The sequence below is a fragment of the Tupaia chinensis genome, unplaced genomic scaffold (assembly GCF_000334495.1).
Source record: "Tupaia chinensis unplaced genomic scaffold, TupChi_1.0 Scaffold148488_1, whole genome shotgun sequence".
NCBI lineage: Eukaryota > Metazoa > Chordata > Mammalia > Scandentia > Tupaiidae > Tupaia > Tupaia belangeri.
The window spans coordinates 175,245-191,140 of NW_006208337.1; the positions used below are offsets into that span (position 1 = coordinate 175,245).

Consider the following 15,896-nt stretch of genomic DNA (forward strand, 5'->3'; position numbering starts at 1 on the left):
TAAAAAGAAAAGTCAAGTGATTTGGTTGAGTTTTTGAAATTTTACAAGTTGAAGATGGAAGACCAAACTGCATTTTCATCGTATTTTACTGTTTTACTTCTGTAAGAATATACATCAAGCTTGTAAAAATTGTGTGAAGTCGGGACTAGCAGTTAGTGTAATGGCTATGGCGCTGGACTCCCATGTAGTCGACCATGGTTCATGTCTCAGCCCCGGTAACTTGAACTCACGCCAGGCATGTGTGCGTGTGTGCCCAAGATCCCAAGAGGAGAATGGAGAAGGGATTGTGGCATGGCCATCCCCCCTGGAGGGTGATTTCTCGCTGTCTCTGTCTCTTGTCTTTCTGGCGAGCGCACATGCCCTATAGCAAAAACCTCTAAAAAAAAAATTGTGTTAAGTTTCTGGTGACAACACTCTGTGAGAACGTCAGTGTCACTGATGGTTTATGAAATTCTGTGCTGGTGATTTTGATTTCAATCACATTCTTCGGTCAGGGAGGGCTGTCAAGGCTAATGACAAAATAAAGGCACTGACTGACTCAAACCCAGGTTACATGACATGAGAGACAGCAAAAACATTGGACATCCATCATTCAAGTGCTCATGACTACCTGAAGGAGCTTATGTATGTAAGGAGGCTCAATTATTTGGGTTCTTTATGAACTCAAAAAGTTCACTTGACAGTGCATATAAACATTTGTGTTAAACGTGAGGAAAACTATCCTTTTGTGCAGTAACCGATAACTGCTGATGGGAAGTAGACTGTTTACAAAAATGCAGTGTGCGGTCTTGGTCTCAATGTGATGATTCACGTCAAGTAACTGCTGACGGGAAGTAGACTGTTTACAACAATGCAGTGTGTGGTCTTGGTCTCAATGTGATGATTCACGTCAAATGACATCGAAAGCACACATTCATCAGGGAAAGGGTATGTTCTCAGTGTGGTGGGATTTTAAAGGTGTCATGTTTTTCGAGCTCCTACCAAGGAACCAAATAGTCAATTTGAATGTGTACTGTCACCAATTGGACAGTTTCAACAAATCCATCAGTCCAGAGCTTGTTGATTGTAAAGATATTGTGTTCCATCATGATAATGTGAGACCACACACAAGTTTGATCATCCGTCAAAAATTATTGGAGCTTGGAGGGAATGTGTTGCCACACCCATCATTCTTGCCTAACCTTGCACTGCCAAACTCCCACTTGTTCTACTCTCTTCAAACCATCTTGTGTAGTATAATGTTCAATTCAGATGAGGCTGTAAATTAGTACCTTGTTTGGTTTTTCACAATAAAGATAGGTCCTTCTATGAATGAATCATAAAGCTCACTGTAAGATGGCAAAAGGTTATTATGCAAAATGGGCAATATATCACTGATCTTTGTTCTTTATATAAATAAATGACCTTTGAAAAACAGAAAAAAATATCGTGACTTTTACAACCCAATAATTAATATTTGAAGAAAATTCAATGTTAGTTTATCATTTATAAAGTACTTATTGTGAATTTCCATGAACATATTGTTTAGTAAGGTTCTTCTCTTAATAAAAACAATGCCAAATAACCAAGTATTATTCCATCATTTATTTAAGGAAACAGTTTTATATAGCAGGACAAAGAAGCAGAAGTTATCTAAAAGCCTCTAAAAAGAATTCCACTTAGTGCTATGAGAAAGGCTCTCTCCTTTTTTTACTTCACACTGAACAGCAACCCTGCCTAAGTCTGTTATCTCATGTCACAAAGTCCTCAAGCACAGGGATGACTGCCATTAGCAAGTCTAGCACAAAAACCATGACCCAGTCTGCCAACCTGAAAAAGAACTGACAGGCTGTTATCTGCCTACATATAAACTAAAAAATGGGTTTAGGAAAACAATCTGTTTGCAAATGGCATTGCATTTTTATTTGAAATGTTAAAAATTGTCACTAAGAAAATAGGACACAGGTTAGAAAAGTTTTTATGTAGGCAAATGACTCTTAGACTCTATTTACAGTAATGGCAGGCAGTGGTGGCAGCTGATGGGCCCGGGGCAGTGCACACGCAGGCAGGTGTGGCAGGCGGAACACAGGCTGCAGCGCCCAGAGCAGCTCTAGAGCAGGCGGACAGTTTTCCCAGTCACTGTCAAGAAGTCATCATCGGCCAAGGCCCGCAGTGCTTCTTCAAACATATCTTTGGTAATTGCCTTTGGGGAAAAGAAATACATATTTTACTTCAAGTCCCCACTCAACTGTTAAGAAACAATCATTTTAGCAGCAAATGTACCACCTGGAATTTTCCTCTTTCTGGTGGTGGTTCTTCCATATGCTTGGAAGTCGCCCCATAAAGGCCCAGGTGGTAACTACTGTAGATGTGGCGCCAGACACATCTGTGGTTAAGTACTCAACTTTGCACTGACTGTGACCATGCAGTGTAGATACCAAGTAAAAAGGGTGTTACAGAACCAGACCTGCAGCTGGGCTGGGCTTGCACAGTTCTTGTTACTGAATAGCTCAAACCTATTCACCAAAGGACATCTGATTATTTCAACCCTATTTCCAAGTCAAACATGGAGAAAATCTCCTGAAGGGAACACAAAACAATTTAGATAACTTCTTTCTTTCTGCTGAGAAAGATTTTTGTTAAAGGGTAGGTGCACTCATCAGGGTGACAGAAAGTGAGAAATCACCCCCAGGGAGGATGGCCACACGGCAATTCCTTCTCCTCTAGTCTCCTTTTGGGATTTTGGGTATCTGGTGTGAGTTTAAAGCTGCTGAGTTTGGAACTTGGACCATAGTTGACCACATGGGAGTCTAGCGCCTTAATCACTATGCTACCTGCTAGCCCCAGCCTACTTATTTGATGATGGGTTTATAAATAATATTTATTTTCTGCTTTATTCTTGTCTACATTTATTACTTAAGCAAGAAAATGAGGGGGGAAAAAAAAGGATAGCCAAGGAGGGAAAGGAGAATAATTCTGTTAAATAAAAACATACTTATCAACACTTACTATGTCAGATTGTCCCCGAATATCTTCAAAAAGTTGCTGGTACTTTAAAGCTGGTGTTTTGCCCTTGGATAAAATAAGCTTTTTCAGTGCTTCAGCTAATTCTTCTTTCCGTTTACGAGATGTGGCACTCATTCCTGATTTTATAAGAAATCAATAAAAATATTCCCATGAGGAAGTGCAATGTTCCCAATTCCCCCAAGTAACCCTTTAGTAGTGTTGCTATGAAAGGTAAGGGACAATGGCTGGCAGAATCCACTCAAACGCATGAGTTCCGCGTTCTCGGCTGTTTCTGACTTTTCTAAGGCAGCATCTGCTACTTTCTACTGAAACAGGCTTATGTCATCTGTATAGGAGGCATGGTCACTGCTTGTTAGGAAATGAACTGCTTCTTTAAACAGGTTGACGTGGGATGCCTAGACAGCAGAGGCAGCAGAATCCTTTGAAAATCATCTACAGGGCAGCCCTGGTGGTACAGGGGCAGGGGCGCTACTGCACAATGATGGAGACTGTGTAGGAAGGCGCCGTTTGCCAGGTCCACCACTACCTGCCAGGCGCAGCTGTGATCCTAACAGCGACAGGGCAGGGCCAGAGGGAAGGACAGCAGTGTTAGGATCCTGCTCGGTGTGCTATCTTCCCTCTCTCATGAAGGAAATACTTAAGGACTTTGCTTCAAGTGACTTACCCATTAGGTTTCTTTAAACAGGTTGACGTGGGATGCCTAGACAGCAGAGGCAGCAGAATCCTTTGAAAATCATCTACAGGGCAGCCCTGGTGGTACAGGGGCAGGGGCGCTGCTGCACAATGATGGAGACTGTGTGAGAAGGCGCTGTTTGCCAGGTCTACCACTACCTGCCAGGCGCAGCTGTGATCCTAACAGCGACAGGGCAGGGCCAGAGGGAAGGACAGCAGTGTTAGGATCCTGCTCGGTGTGCTATCTTCCCTCTCTCATGAAGGAAATACTTAAGGACTTTGCTTCAAGTGACTTACCCATTAGCTGAAACCTGAAATACCAATTGCTTATGTATCCAAATAACACTTGAAGCTTTTCTGCTTAATGCAAATGACAAACCTGTGGTCAGAATGGATATGTCCACGATGCCAGTCCGTGGGTCGGTGGCAGATTGCTTCAGGGCCTCCCGGTGAAGGCGCTTTGCCTCTTCCACGTCAATTGCTTCAACTTTGTTAGAAAATCGCACTTTAGCATGGGCTTCTGACAAGCGAATCAGTGATTCCAGTTGTCGAGGGTATGCAGAGACCATTCCTCGGCTGCTGCCAATCTTCCTCATGTCCACATAAGCCTCGTGTAAGGGAAAAGAGAAGCAACAGCTACCTTAGTTTTGTGGTTGAACTCTGAATAGTTGGAGTTCTTTATGGCATCCACATGTACTGAAGGGAATCAAAAAGCAGATCCAGCCCTGGCCTCAGGGAACATCAACTGCTACACACTTAACCCAGGGCAAGCTCAGAAGCCTGGAGGGGGGGAGTTCAACACGCAACATGCAGCAACGGCTGGAATGTGCTCATTGGCAGACATCTGGGCAGGCTTCTCGGAAAAGGAGGGATCTGATGCAGCTTTAATTAACAGAGAAGGGCACAATATGTGGCACAAGGAGCAAGCTGCAGTGAGGGTGGACAAACCATCAGAATTGTGCTCAGGGACAATTCTGGTTCACACCCCCACCCACCCCTGGCTCAGGTGAGGTACATCTGATGAGGTGCATGAAAGATGAATGGGATACTGTGACAAAGGCAGGTGATAATTTTATATTGAGGTGACATAAATTAATTTTTCATGAACCCTCAAGAAAACAACAGAATGTAAAATTATTTGCATTTACAACTTTAATTTGGTCACTTCCGGGTGCTCACTTAGGATGTAAAGCCCATCAGAGCATGCCTTACTATGGCAAGGCTTGGATGCCTGCAGATGTGCTACTGTGCACTGCTGCCCACACGAGCGAGCCCAACACACTAACTAACCACTAGAATTTTTACAAACCAGTGAATGCAAGCTTAGAGAAACTTGATGAGTTGTCAGAGGTACAAGGTTACATGTACCACTTCCCATATGTGAACTCAAGTTCTGCTCTTAAAGTCACTGTGTCTATGGGTATTTAAATATGGAAAGCATATGTGGTGTTTCCATGAAGAAATCTCCCCCTTTTACAACATGTGGAAAAGTACTTTTTGAAATTGTTATAAAAAAATAGTTATCGATCAGTAGTTATCCAAATAGGCCTGCTTACCTCGATGAGAGTCTGGCTGGCTTCTTCACTCAGCCGGGGCACGATGGTGCTGTGGGCATATGCTATGTAGTCCTTTAGCACCGCCATGTCCAGGAGCTCCTCCTCCGCCTGCTCCTCACTCTGGTAGTATAGTGCTACCAGATGGTGAGCCAATCGCCTGTCATAGGCTTCATCCTGAGGGTCTAGCATGAGGAAAATGTTTTACAACATGTGGAAAAGTCCTTTTTGAAATTGTTATAAAAAAACAGTAATCGATCAGTAGTTATCCAAATAGGCCCGCTTACCTCGATGAGAGTCTGGCTGGCTTCTTCACTCAGCCGGGGCACGATGGTGCTGTGGGCATATGCTATGTAGTCCTTTAGCACCGCCATGTCCAGGAGCTCCTCTTCCGCCTGCTCCTCACTCTGGTAGTATAGTGCTACCAGATGGTGAGCCAATCGCCTGTCATAGGCTTCATCCTGAGGGTCTAGCATGAGGAAAATCAGGTCAAACCTGAGGAGGTAAAAGTAAAAACATATTTTTCTTTTTGGGATACCCACATACCTCCAGATATAAAGGTTGCTTGACACCGTGGACACACACAGCACGTGCTTACTGAGGGCCACCAGGGAGACTAGGCATCTTCTATTCATGCTGCTGAAAAGCAGTCCAGCGACATAGCCATTACGCTAACTGCTGGTCCCATGTGTGGCCCCACCTTTTAGGTTTCCCCGGCAAATGGCTGAGGGTCAAGTAATCATATCAAAGGGAAACAAGAAAATGGTACTGCGATCTTGTAGACTGGAATATCTGATGAAAATACATCAACAGTTTCTAAGAAATAAAATCCAACTTGGGAAAAAAAAAGAAAAAATGTGACTAAAACACTAAAATCCATTTATGAACTACACCAACATCTGGGGGAACTGCCCATTTCTTCTTTTTTAGGTTTTCTGCCATACGGCGTTATATGCTCATCAGAGAGGGAGAGTGAGAAATCACTCCTTAGGGAGATGGCCATTCTCAGTCCTTTCTCCTCTCAGGATTTTGGGCATGCTCCCCGGCAAATGGCTGAGGGTCAAGTAACCACATCAAAGGGAAACAAGTAAGAAAATGGTACTGCGATCTTGTAGACTGGAATATCTGATGAAAATACATCAACAGTTTCTAAGAAATAAAATCCAACTTGGGAAAAAAAAAGAAAAAATGTGACTAAAACACTAAAATCCATTTATGAACTACACCAACATCTGGGGGAACTGCCCATTTCTTCTTTTTTAGGTTTTCTGCCATACGGCGTTATATGCTCATCAGAGAGGGAGAGTGAGAAATCACTCCTTAGGGAGATGGCCATTCTCAGTCCTTTCTCCTCTCAGGATTTTGGGCATGCATGCACATGCACTGGCATGCATGATTTTCAACCCACAGGGTCTGGGACTTGAACTGTGTTCCACCATGTGGGAGTCCAGCGCCTTAACCACCATGCCATCTGCTGACCCTGAAAGTGCCCATTTCTGAGAAAGTTTGGGTTATGTGACTGCTTTCACAAATTTAATGTTCCAGAACCTTATCTACCATGTGAAGCTGTCCTCTGCATGTGGCTGATACTCAATGGTGTCTTTAAGAATGAGACAAGATGGGACCAGCAGATGGTGTAATGGTTATATTGCTAGACCCCCATGTAGTTGACCATGGTTTGGGTCTCAGATCTGGTAGCTTGAAACTCATGCTGGGCATGTGTTCATGTATGAGCACCCAAACTCCTGAGAAGAGAAGGGATTGGGATGTGGCCACCCCCCAGGAGGGGTGCTTTCTCACTTAATGTCTTTCTGGCAAGCACATGTATCCTATAGCAAAATCTCACTTAAAGAAAAAAAAAAAAAAAAAAAAAAAAGAGGAAAGAGCAGGGAGTGGTAGTAATCTGAAAAAGATGTCTAAATGACAAGTTTCAAGAATAACATGAAGATGTACCTACCCAGCTGGGCAGAGAATTAATTTTGGCCCTGGAAATCCTGACCAAACTTGAAACATTCTGCATTAGAGTGAAGCATTTTTATTACCAGTTGGTGACTTAACACTTCATTCTCATCTTACCCTTAATATTCTACAAGTGAGCAAAATAAAAACATGTTTCATAAAAGGTAAGTCTTATTACCTCGATAATAATGTATGAGGTAGCTGGATGTTTTCAATGGTAGTTTTTTTAGGGTTCCACTGAGACTCGATGGGATTTGCTGCTGCCAGGACAGAGGTGCGTGCATTGAGCTGACAGATAATCCCAGCCTATTTAAGAGAGAAGCACCATTAGAACCTCATCTTAGCTCAGGCAGGAGGGGCTGCCTCTTACTAAACCCACATTCTTTCTGTTACATCTCTGGTATCTGAGAACCACACCACCTTTATTAACATCAACAGCTCCACGCGGGCACGCCAAGTCCTTAGACTGGTGCCGAGGACAGTTCAGGCAGATGTATGCTTTAATCACGTCCTCCTCAGAAAGCAACCCCCCCAGCAGGAACTTTAGGATGAACTCAAGCTCTGTGGATGCCAATGCCTGTGAGCCCATACAGCAAAAATGCGAAAGAGGACACCCTGTAGAAAACACCTAGGGACTGAGCTGTAATCTTATGTGACAGCATTATTGCCCCACCCACCCTAAGCCCCCAGTTAAGCCAAGGTGAGGCTCTTCATGGGGCCACTGGGCTCAGCGGCATGCGCCCACCTTGGCGATGGAGAGGGTCTGCTGCTCCATGACCTCGTGCAGCACTGCTCGGGTGCTTTCACTCATCTTGTCAAACTCGTCGATGCAGCAGATGCCGTTGTCGCTCAGGACCAGGGCCCCAGTCTGCAGAACCAGCTGCCGTGTCTCAGGGTCTTTCATCACATAGGCGGTGAGGCCGACTGCGCTGGAGCCCTTCCCTGATGTATACTGACCCCTGGGGACCAGGTTGTACACGTACTGCAGCAGCTGGGACTTGCTGGTGCCAGGGTCGCCACACAGCAGGATGTTGATCTCGGCACGGAATTTGCCTCTTCCCGTGTGACTGAAATCCTTCCTTGCTCCACCAAAGAGCTGCAGCAAGATTCCCTGCATACACGTAGGACATGCACTTACTGCTGACCTTACACTTAGCTCAACCTGAGAGGTACTTTTCTACCCTATAGACAAGGACTTCCATTAAATCGAAGGGAGGCAGAATGAAGCACATGGCCCAGGTGCCTGCATGCCTAGGCTGGGGCTGCCTGGACCACCATGGGTTCGGATCTCTGGATCACGTTTGGATACCAGGTGGCCATGCTTAGCACCCTGAGGAGCAAGAGGGCGGAAATCACAGCATGATGAGACCCCCGCCTCATGTTCATGCTTGCTACCATAAATTAAAGTTAAAAGGACCTGAAAGTGCTCATCACTCCAGTCATCCCTGATCTATGTACACCATGCATACAATCACGCTAGAATGCTAAAGGCCACATGGATGCCTGGTCTGACCCCGTGTGGCCTTTCTTGGTTTAGAAACCCAAGTTCAGTGCACAGACAGGAAGTGGACAACAGTGCACAGAAATGGACAATAGTGCTGTGATTCTCCCTGACCAACAGCCTCGTCTGGGTGCCAGTGCCTTGCTCTGCCAAGCTGGCCCGGTCTTATCCTGTGGGGGGAGAGGGAAGGAAAAAAGATCCCAGAGGACTGCAGATCCCAACCGTACCCATCATTACCTTCTTTATATCTTCATGTTCATAAATGCTCGGAGCCAAGGCTGATGCAAGTCTCTCATAAATGTCTGGTTTTCTGGAAAGCTCCTTAAGCATTTCCACACGCTTCTCTGAAAAAAGTTTCTGTTCTGCTTCTTCATCGAGGCCATGGAGACGTTTTGCATCCGTTTTCCGATAATGAATGACATCGATGTGGGTTTTATAGACAGACTTCACGTTACTCACTCTAGGATTGACTCGAATAGGCACTGCTCGATAGATGCCTGTGGGCACAACCACGGGACACATTTCACCCTCCCGCACCTTCCTGAGAGGGGCACAGTAACCAGTAGACAGCAGGCAGCGCTTGGCAGTGACTCAGGCCTGTGTGGCAAAGCACACGGGTTTGAAGCAGCACATCTGAAGACCAGTCCCCCTGTGACTGGCTAGCCAGACTGCTGAAAGCTGTCTGAGCATAATACCACGTGACTGTTTGGAGGGCAAAAAGGAACGACTCTGCCTCTAGCTAGCACCATGCTCGTCTCACAATCCTGTGTAATCAACAGCATTTTCACTTCCCTCATCTGGGCGCACAGAATCTATGAAGTGCTAATGGCACAGGTATAGGAAAGTAAAATCTCCCAATGCTCGGAAATAAAAAACGATCTTAAAATCTCAAATCCATGGAGCCAGCAGGATGGTGTGGTGGTTAAGGTGCTGGACTCCTAGATGGACCTGGAGGCTTGCTTTCTCACTTTCCCTTTTTCTCTCTGGTCAAGTTAAAATATTAATGAATATAATAACAAAACACTGCAATCCTTTAAAATTATTAAGATTATTTCACAGACAAGATGATGGTCTATTTCCATGAAGGGTGAAAGAAAAAAATGACAATTTTCTGCAAATAATAGGTAGTGTTTCTGGGCAAGCAGTTGTTCCCTGCTCTGCTTTCTAAAGAAAAACAAAACAGAACAAAAAAAATCACATTAGATGGGGCCAGCCCAGCACTTAACTGCTGTGCACAGACAGGCTGCTGGATCCCAGATGGCCGACCATGGTTCAAATCCTGTTCCTGGCAGCTTGAAAAACATGCCAGGAGCATGTTCACGCATGCTTCTCTCATTCCTGATGAGGAGGAATGAAGGAAAAGACTATGGTGTGACCACACTCCTGGGGGGTGCTTTCTCTCTCTCACACAGGCACACAGGCCTTCTGGTAACTGAAAAACTTCTTTCCTCTCTCTCTGTCCCTCTCCATGTACCCTATAGCAAATTAAAAAAAAAAAAAAAAAAAAGTTATCTATACTTCAACCACACCAACTCATCCATTCTTGGGAGATTTAAAGTCTCCCAAACTGGTATGTCTGATGTTTATCTTTTCTGGATCCCAAAGTAGAAGCTGGGAACTCCAGACTGGCTGTTCCCTGCTTTGTGAGGAAGGCTTTCAGACCTTGAGTGTCACCACTTTAACTGCACCTACGGCTGCTGAGTGGCAGAGCTGACACACACCCTTGTAGTCTGCATACTTTGTATACGTTCTCCCTAAATTCCAACTACTCTACACACTTACTGCTCCAGACGGCAGTGACAACTGCTGCACTTCACCAAGGGGGACAGACAGAGCGAGAAACCTGACTTGCCAAGGAGCAGAATACATGGACCGTGTTCCCAGGCCCTACTCGGGGCAGGCTCTCCCTAACTCAGGCCCCATATACCCACCAACAAAGAATGATGTGGCCATCAGCACACCCATCCCAAGAAACCAAGTACCCTGACACCTCTAAGAGCTGAGAAACTGCCACCCTCATGTGGCACCATGGGAGTTGTACTCTCTTGGCAGGAAGATCTGCACCCTGGTGCCATGATTTACTGTGGTGCCCGAGCCACAGCTCCCACACTCTGAACCTCAGTAGGTGAGTGTGAAACAAGGTATTCTGACCTGTCCGCTATCACAGATAAATAGTGACCCTTCCCTGCGTGTTTGGGAAACAAGCAGGCCATTACTTACTAACAGAACTAGAGCTGGGCTGGCTGTGGACACAGTGGGAAGGCAATGCTCTGCCCACAGGGCAGCTGCGTGGAAATTGGGGGTCCGGTCCTACTGACCTGCTCACACTGGGAGGACGACAGTGGCGTGATCCTACTGAGGGTGCTTGTCTTGTTCTGTCACTTTCTCAAGGAAATAAAAAATAAACTTTCAAAGTTCTGATCCTTCTCTGAAGGGCTGGCAGAGCTCGGATCTCTGCACCAGCTTCAGCTGAAGCTGCTCTCATGACGCCAATGCAAATAAACACCATGTTCTGGGGTAGACACCAAGAGCCTAGTGCCCACAAGAACCATGGGATCCAAAACCCAAGCCTGGTAAGATCTGCAAGCCTGCGCAGTGCTGGGCCACAGCACTGAGAGGGAAGGTTCAGTGGGTGATCCCCAGCCACCGCAAGTACACTGCCTACTGCAGGCAGGGCCAGCACATCGCATCGGCTTCACGCCCCAGTCACTGAGAAGTGGCACCAAAAGCCAGACAGCCCTACATTCTTACCTGTAACATTCACTCTGTCCCCAGGTTGAACCTTGTCCACAAGGTCATTATGAGCAAAAAGGATGACAGTGTGGGGCGTCTGCCCTGCAGGCATGTCTTCAGGGGACTCCTGGAGCTTGATCTGAAGGAAAAGCAGTGATTAGGAAGCTTGGGAACAGCTACACGCTTGCTGCTCAGAGATAGCTGCTTTGGTATCTAGCATCTCCACTTCTTTTTAAAACATCGTTTCAGTTTATAAGTTGTTAAAGTGAAAAGCCTGCTTTGAATATGCAGTGAACGCATTTACAAGGAGGTGGTTTACTTCAGTACTCTCCCCATTAGGGGAGGGAGGCAACTTAGGTGGTTCCTATTTTTTGCCCCAGTAAGGTCATATGCCTATCACTCAGCATACATGTTTTCCACATCTTTAACCACGTCTTTGTAAGTTGCTTCAGGAGGACTTTGTCAGGGGAACAGCATTCGCTGTCACAGTTCAGCTTGAGACTTCTGTGGATGCCATGAATACTTGTGTTCCCATCTAAAAGCACTTGCCCAACAGACACTGTCCAGGCAGTGCCTCCTGCTGGCACCTGTTCTAAGTGTTGGAGATTCAAAATGAACAAATTTCTCTGCCTTGTCTGCGGGTGCCTTAAGACACTCACAGACCAGAACGCGTGTGGCAGACCCAACAGTGACAACTGCGGTAGAAAGAAACATGACGGGAAAAGGAGTGGAGGAGATGCTTGGGAAAGGCTTTCTGTGGCCAGGGATCCCAAGGCCAGCCTACGGATGTCAGGGTTTTATCTAAGACAGCCAAGGAGGCTATGAAGGGCTCCAGGAACATCAGACTACAACCTCCTGGGCAGCAGGGGCTCTGCCTTTGTATCTCCAGCTCTCAGTTTCACTTAGGGAAATGGTTTAAACATGAACAAAATTAAAAACAAAAAGAGCCAGCAGGTGGCGTGGAGGTTAAGGACCTGCAGGCTTGAAAATCATGTTGGGCATGTATAAATATACACCCCAAATCCTGAGACTGGAAAAGAGAGTGCAGTATGGCCATCCACCCTGAAGGGTGATTTCTCTTTTTTCTCTATCTGGCAAGCACACACACCCTATGCAAACTAAAACAAAAACAAAAATGCAAAACACCTTAAAAATCTTTGTTCTTACATGTAACTTTTACATGGTTATAATCATAATAAAAGACTTTCTGAACTCCTGCACTTATTTCTATATTCCATTTAAATAACTTCACCTGAAAATGTTCATGATTAAAAGAGGCAAAAAGTAAAAATTTCCAGCAAGATTTGTGAGAAAAACTTCAGGAAAAAATTTCTATCCACTTTTTACCCATGGGACAGTTGTTAAACAATGGAGTATGACCAAATAATTCTGACCTCAAATGTTTAATACACTCACATCTAACCTACCTACAAAAATTACACAATCTTAAATATTTTCCATAAAAGCATCTCATGTTAAGTTTGATTTGATAAATCAAAGAGTAGACTAATTCATTTGTTAACTTATAACCTGAAACTTTTGAGATCTTTACAGAAGAAAAAGATTTTAATTCTGTGCTCCGGGAGCTCCAGACTACCATCCCCTATAAATTGCTGCCATCAGAGGAGAAATGGAAGCAGCTCAATGCCACGAAGAAACTCAGACTTAAGAGTTTTTGAGTGAGAAGTTAAATCTGCCCTCTTCAGACTTCAGACCCAGGCAGGTCAAGTGTGTGCCCCGGAGCCCTTCCCCAGCCAGGCTGCTGCATACCATCTGCTTGTCAGAGAAGAGGGAGCGGTTGTGGATCAGTGCCATGCTGTGGGTGGTGTGGCAGCGGCTGCAGACAGAGGGCTCTGCAATGCGGCCGCGGTCCATCTCCACCCGGGTGGTGTGGGCGCACACTTGGCACTGGAAGAAGGCCTCCTGCATCTCAGGGATCAGCTGGGATGTCCTGATGACCATGCCACTGATGGTGAGGAGCTGGTCAATGTCTGTGGGGAGAGAGGTCAACTTGTCTACCAGCCACCTGCCACAGGCAGCTGGGCTTCTTGGTGCCACAGCCTGTGCAGAAACAGCTCAGCAGGCACCCTTGGGACTAGCCTAAGGTGCCCTAGCTGTCCTCTTCTCTAGTGCTGTGAACCTCTGGCTTTCTCTTCCTCAGGACCTCCTGATCCCTGGGTACCCATCACCTCCCAGTTAGCTCCATTTCCAGGTGTTGGATTAATCCTTATATTTTGCACATGGCCTCCAACCTCACTCAGGATGCCACCTGGGTCTTCTGTCTCCTGAGAAAGCTTTAGAGCAGATGGTCTGGACCTTGGGGTGCCTTCAGCATCTCATTACAGCACCTACCTCAGAACTGTGGAGCACTCAAGGAGTCAGTCTGCACAAAGCCTAGGATAGTGCCTTGCATAGAATAAGCATGCCACACTTCAACCAATCCCAACACTCTGTGAAGACCGAAAACCCCTTGTACAGTCTATCTCTTGCCTGGGCTTCCTCTATAGTGTGGACTTTTCCTGACCCCTTTTCTCCTGAGACCATACCATCCACCCGGTTTCAAGTGGTTACACTGTTCGAGGTAAAGAACAAAATATGGTCTGGGCCAGCCTGAAGGTGCATGTGTGTGAAATTCCAAGAAAAGGATTTGTAGGCTAGCCATCCTCACATCTTCTTGTTTCTGCCTATGTCTATTTTCCTTCTTTCTTACGATTTTTCTAATGTAAGACGCTTTATCTCTCAGACTTAACTCTATTATATGAACACCACCATAGTTTGCTGTTTTATCATCCAAGACAAATTTCTTCATGCTTTCTTTCCAAACCCTAACTGCCACCCAAATCTCTTGGATGTTCTCCCACCTGGTCTGGTCTGTCTGCGCTGTTCTATTATTCTGTTTCACCTTTTGTTTTTTTCATGTCCCAGATGAGACTTCTTTCTTGAGCTAGAGGACAGAGGTCATTTTTTGTTTTTGCTTTCTACAGTGTCTCTAAAAAAAGGCCCATCTAGGAAAATAACTAAATCATATTTGGGTTAAGCTCACCTTAAAGAAGAAACTTGTTAATACTCTCCTTTTTTTTTTAAACCAGATATTTCAGTTAAAAAAGGTATAGTGGGTTTATAGTGTATAGAATAATCAAGTCTCTATTACTTTGTCAGCTTATAATTTATCACCACCACTCCCATCACCAATTTTTAAAAGAAGTTCAATAAAATAAGGTTTTGTTAATTTTCATGGAGGGCATTTTCCTGCTGTTGAACATATTACCTTCTGGATTCAGGTTTCTCATATTCTTAGTCTTCAATGCGTTGAATGGTCTCACTTGAATTTGATGTTCTAAGATTGAGTCAGGGTAACGGTCAAAAAAGATCTCATTGACGGCCATGTCAAAAGTCGGGATAACTTCCTGCAAGAGCAAGTACCAGGAGCCAAGCTATCTTTGTGTTCTCATCTCGGTATTAAGTATAAAAAATAAAGCATTTCATACTAGTCTAAGTATAAAAATGAAAACATTTGGGCACAGGCCCAAAACGTCACTCCACAAAATCACGCACATGCCATTTTCAAACTGTAGGTCCACGCAACCCTCCTACCTCTGTATATATGTGTCTAGGTTAGATGTGATTACACAGAAAAGCGGCTTCTCGATGTCTGGTGTATTTTATGTGGTTGATGGGGAGGGAGAGAATATAAAACTTAATTTCAGTTTTATGTTTTCCTCCATAATGAAATCTCCTAGTAGATCAAACTGTATTCACTTCATTCCTATTAGGAAACTTTACAGATGAGAAAGCAATGTTTGGGAGGCTATGGAACGTGATCAAGGTTACAGCCAGTAAGCAGCAAAGTGCAACTCAAAGCCAAGTGTGCTCTCTTCCAAACCCCACGTAAGTCAGAACAGCTGATGTCTAACATTAATTGACTATCAAGTCTGGAATAAACAGTGTGGTTGATACATTTATACAGATGGCAGGAAGAATGAAAGAAAAGGATGGTACTTAAGACAACTTAAAATGAAATATGGTTTCTTAAAAAGGTATTTACAGGAGTGGCAGGTGGCATGGTGGTTAAGTCTTGCTCTGTCACTCTTTGGTCAAATTAAAAGAAATAAATGAATAAACAAAGCTAAATAAGATAATTGCCCATTCTATGTTCATCAGATAATGCTGTGAGGACTGCAGCGTGCACTGGAAAAAGACATTCATGCTCTGGAGAAACACTCTCTCCTCACCAAAGACATTCTGCTATTCAAAAACATTCTCTTTAGATATCCACTGTAATTCAACCAGAAGCCAATTCTTAGGACCAGCATATGGTGAAATGGTTACATCGCTGGACTGCCAAAGAGTCCCAGATCTGGTGGTTTAAAACTCAGGCTGGGTGCATGTGCGTGCACACCCAAGATCCATAAAGGAGAGTGGAGAAGGGACTGTGGTGTGGCCATCCCTCCTGGGGGGGGGGGGGGGGGGGT

General features: G+C 44.9%; 1 protein-coding gene across 1 annotated transcript in view; it reads right to left on the bottom strand.

Moving 5' to 3' along the window:
• Positions 1 to 1,569: 1,569 nt before the first annotated feature.
• Positions 1,570 to 15,896, bottom strand: part of MCM4 (minichromosome maintenance complex component 4) — a 16,887-nt gene continuing 2,560 nt past the window's right edge. The window contains exons 7-16 of the mRNA XM_006170447.3: positions 14,693 to 14,831; positions 13,195 to 13,415; positions 11,443 to 11,563; positions 8,929 to 9,188; positions 7,936 to 8,301; positions 7,369 to 7,496; positions 5,519 to 5,726; positions 4,058 to 4,286; positions 2,989 to 3,122; positions 1,570 to 2,182 (exon numbers count right to left, since the gene is read on the bottom strand). Coding sequence (XP_006170509.1) covers positions 2,090 to 2,182; positions 2,989 to 3,122; positions 4,058 to 4,286; positions 5,519 to 5,726; positions 7,369 to 7,496; positions 7,936 to 8,301; positions 8,929 to 9,188; positions 11,443 to 11,563; positions 13,195 to 13,415; positions 14,693 to 14,831 — 1,899 coding nt within the window. The 3' untranslated portion in view covers positions 1,570 to 2,089. The remainder of the gene's footprint in view (positions 2,183 to 2,988; positions 3,123 to 4,057; positions 4,287 to 5,518; positions 5,727 to 7,368; positions 7,497 to 7,935; positions 8,302 to 8,928; positions 9,189 to 11,442; positions 11,564 to 13,194; positions 13,416 to 14,692; positions 14,832 to 15,896) is intronic.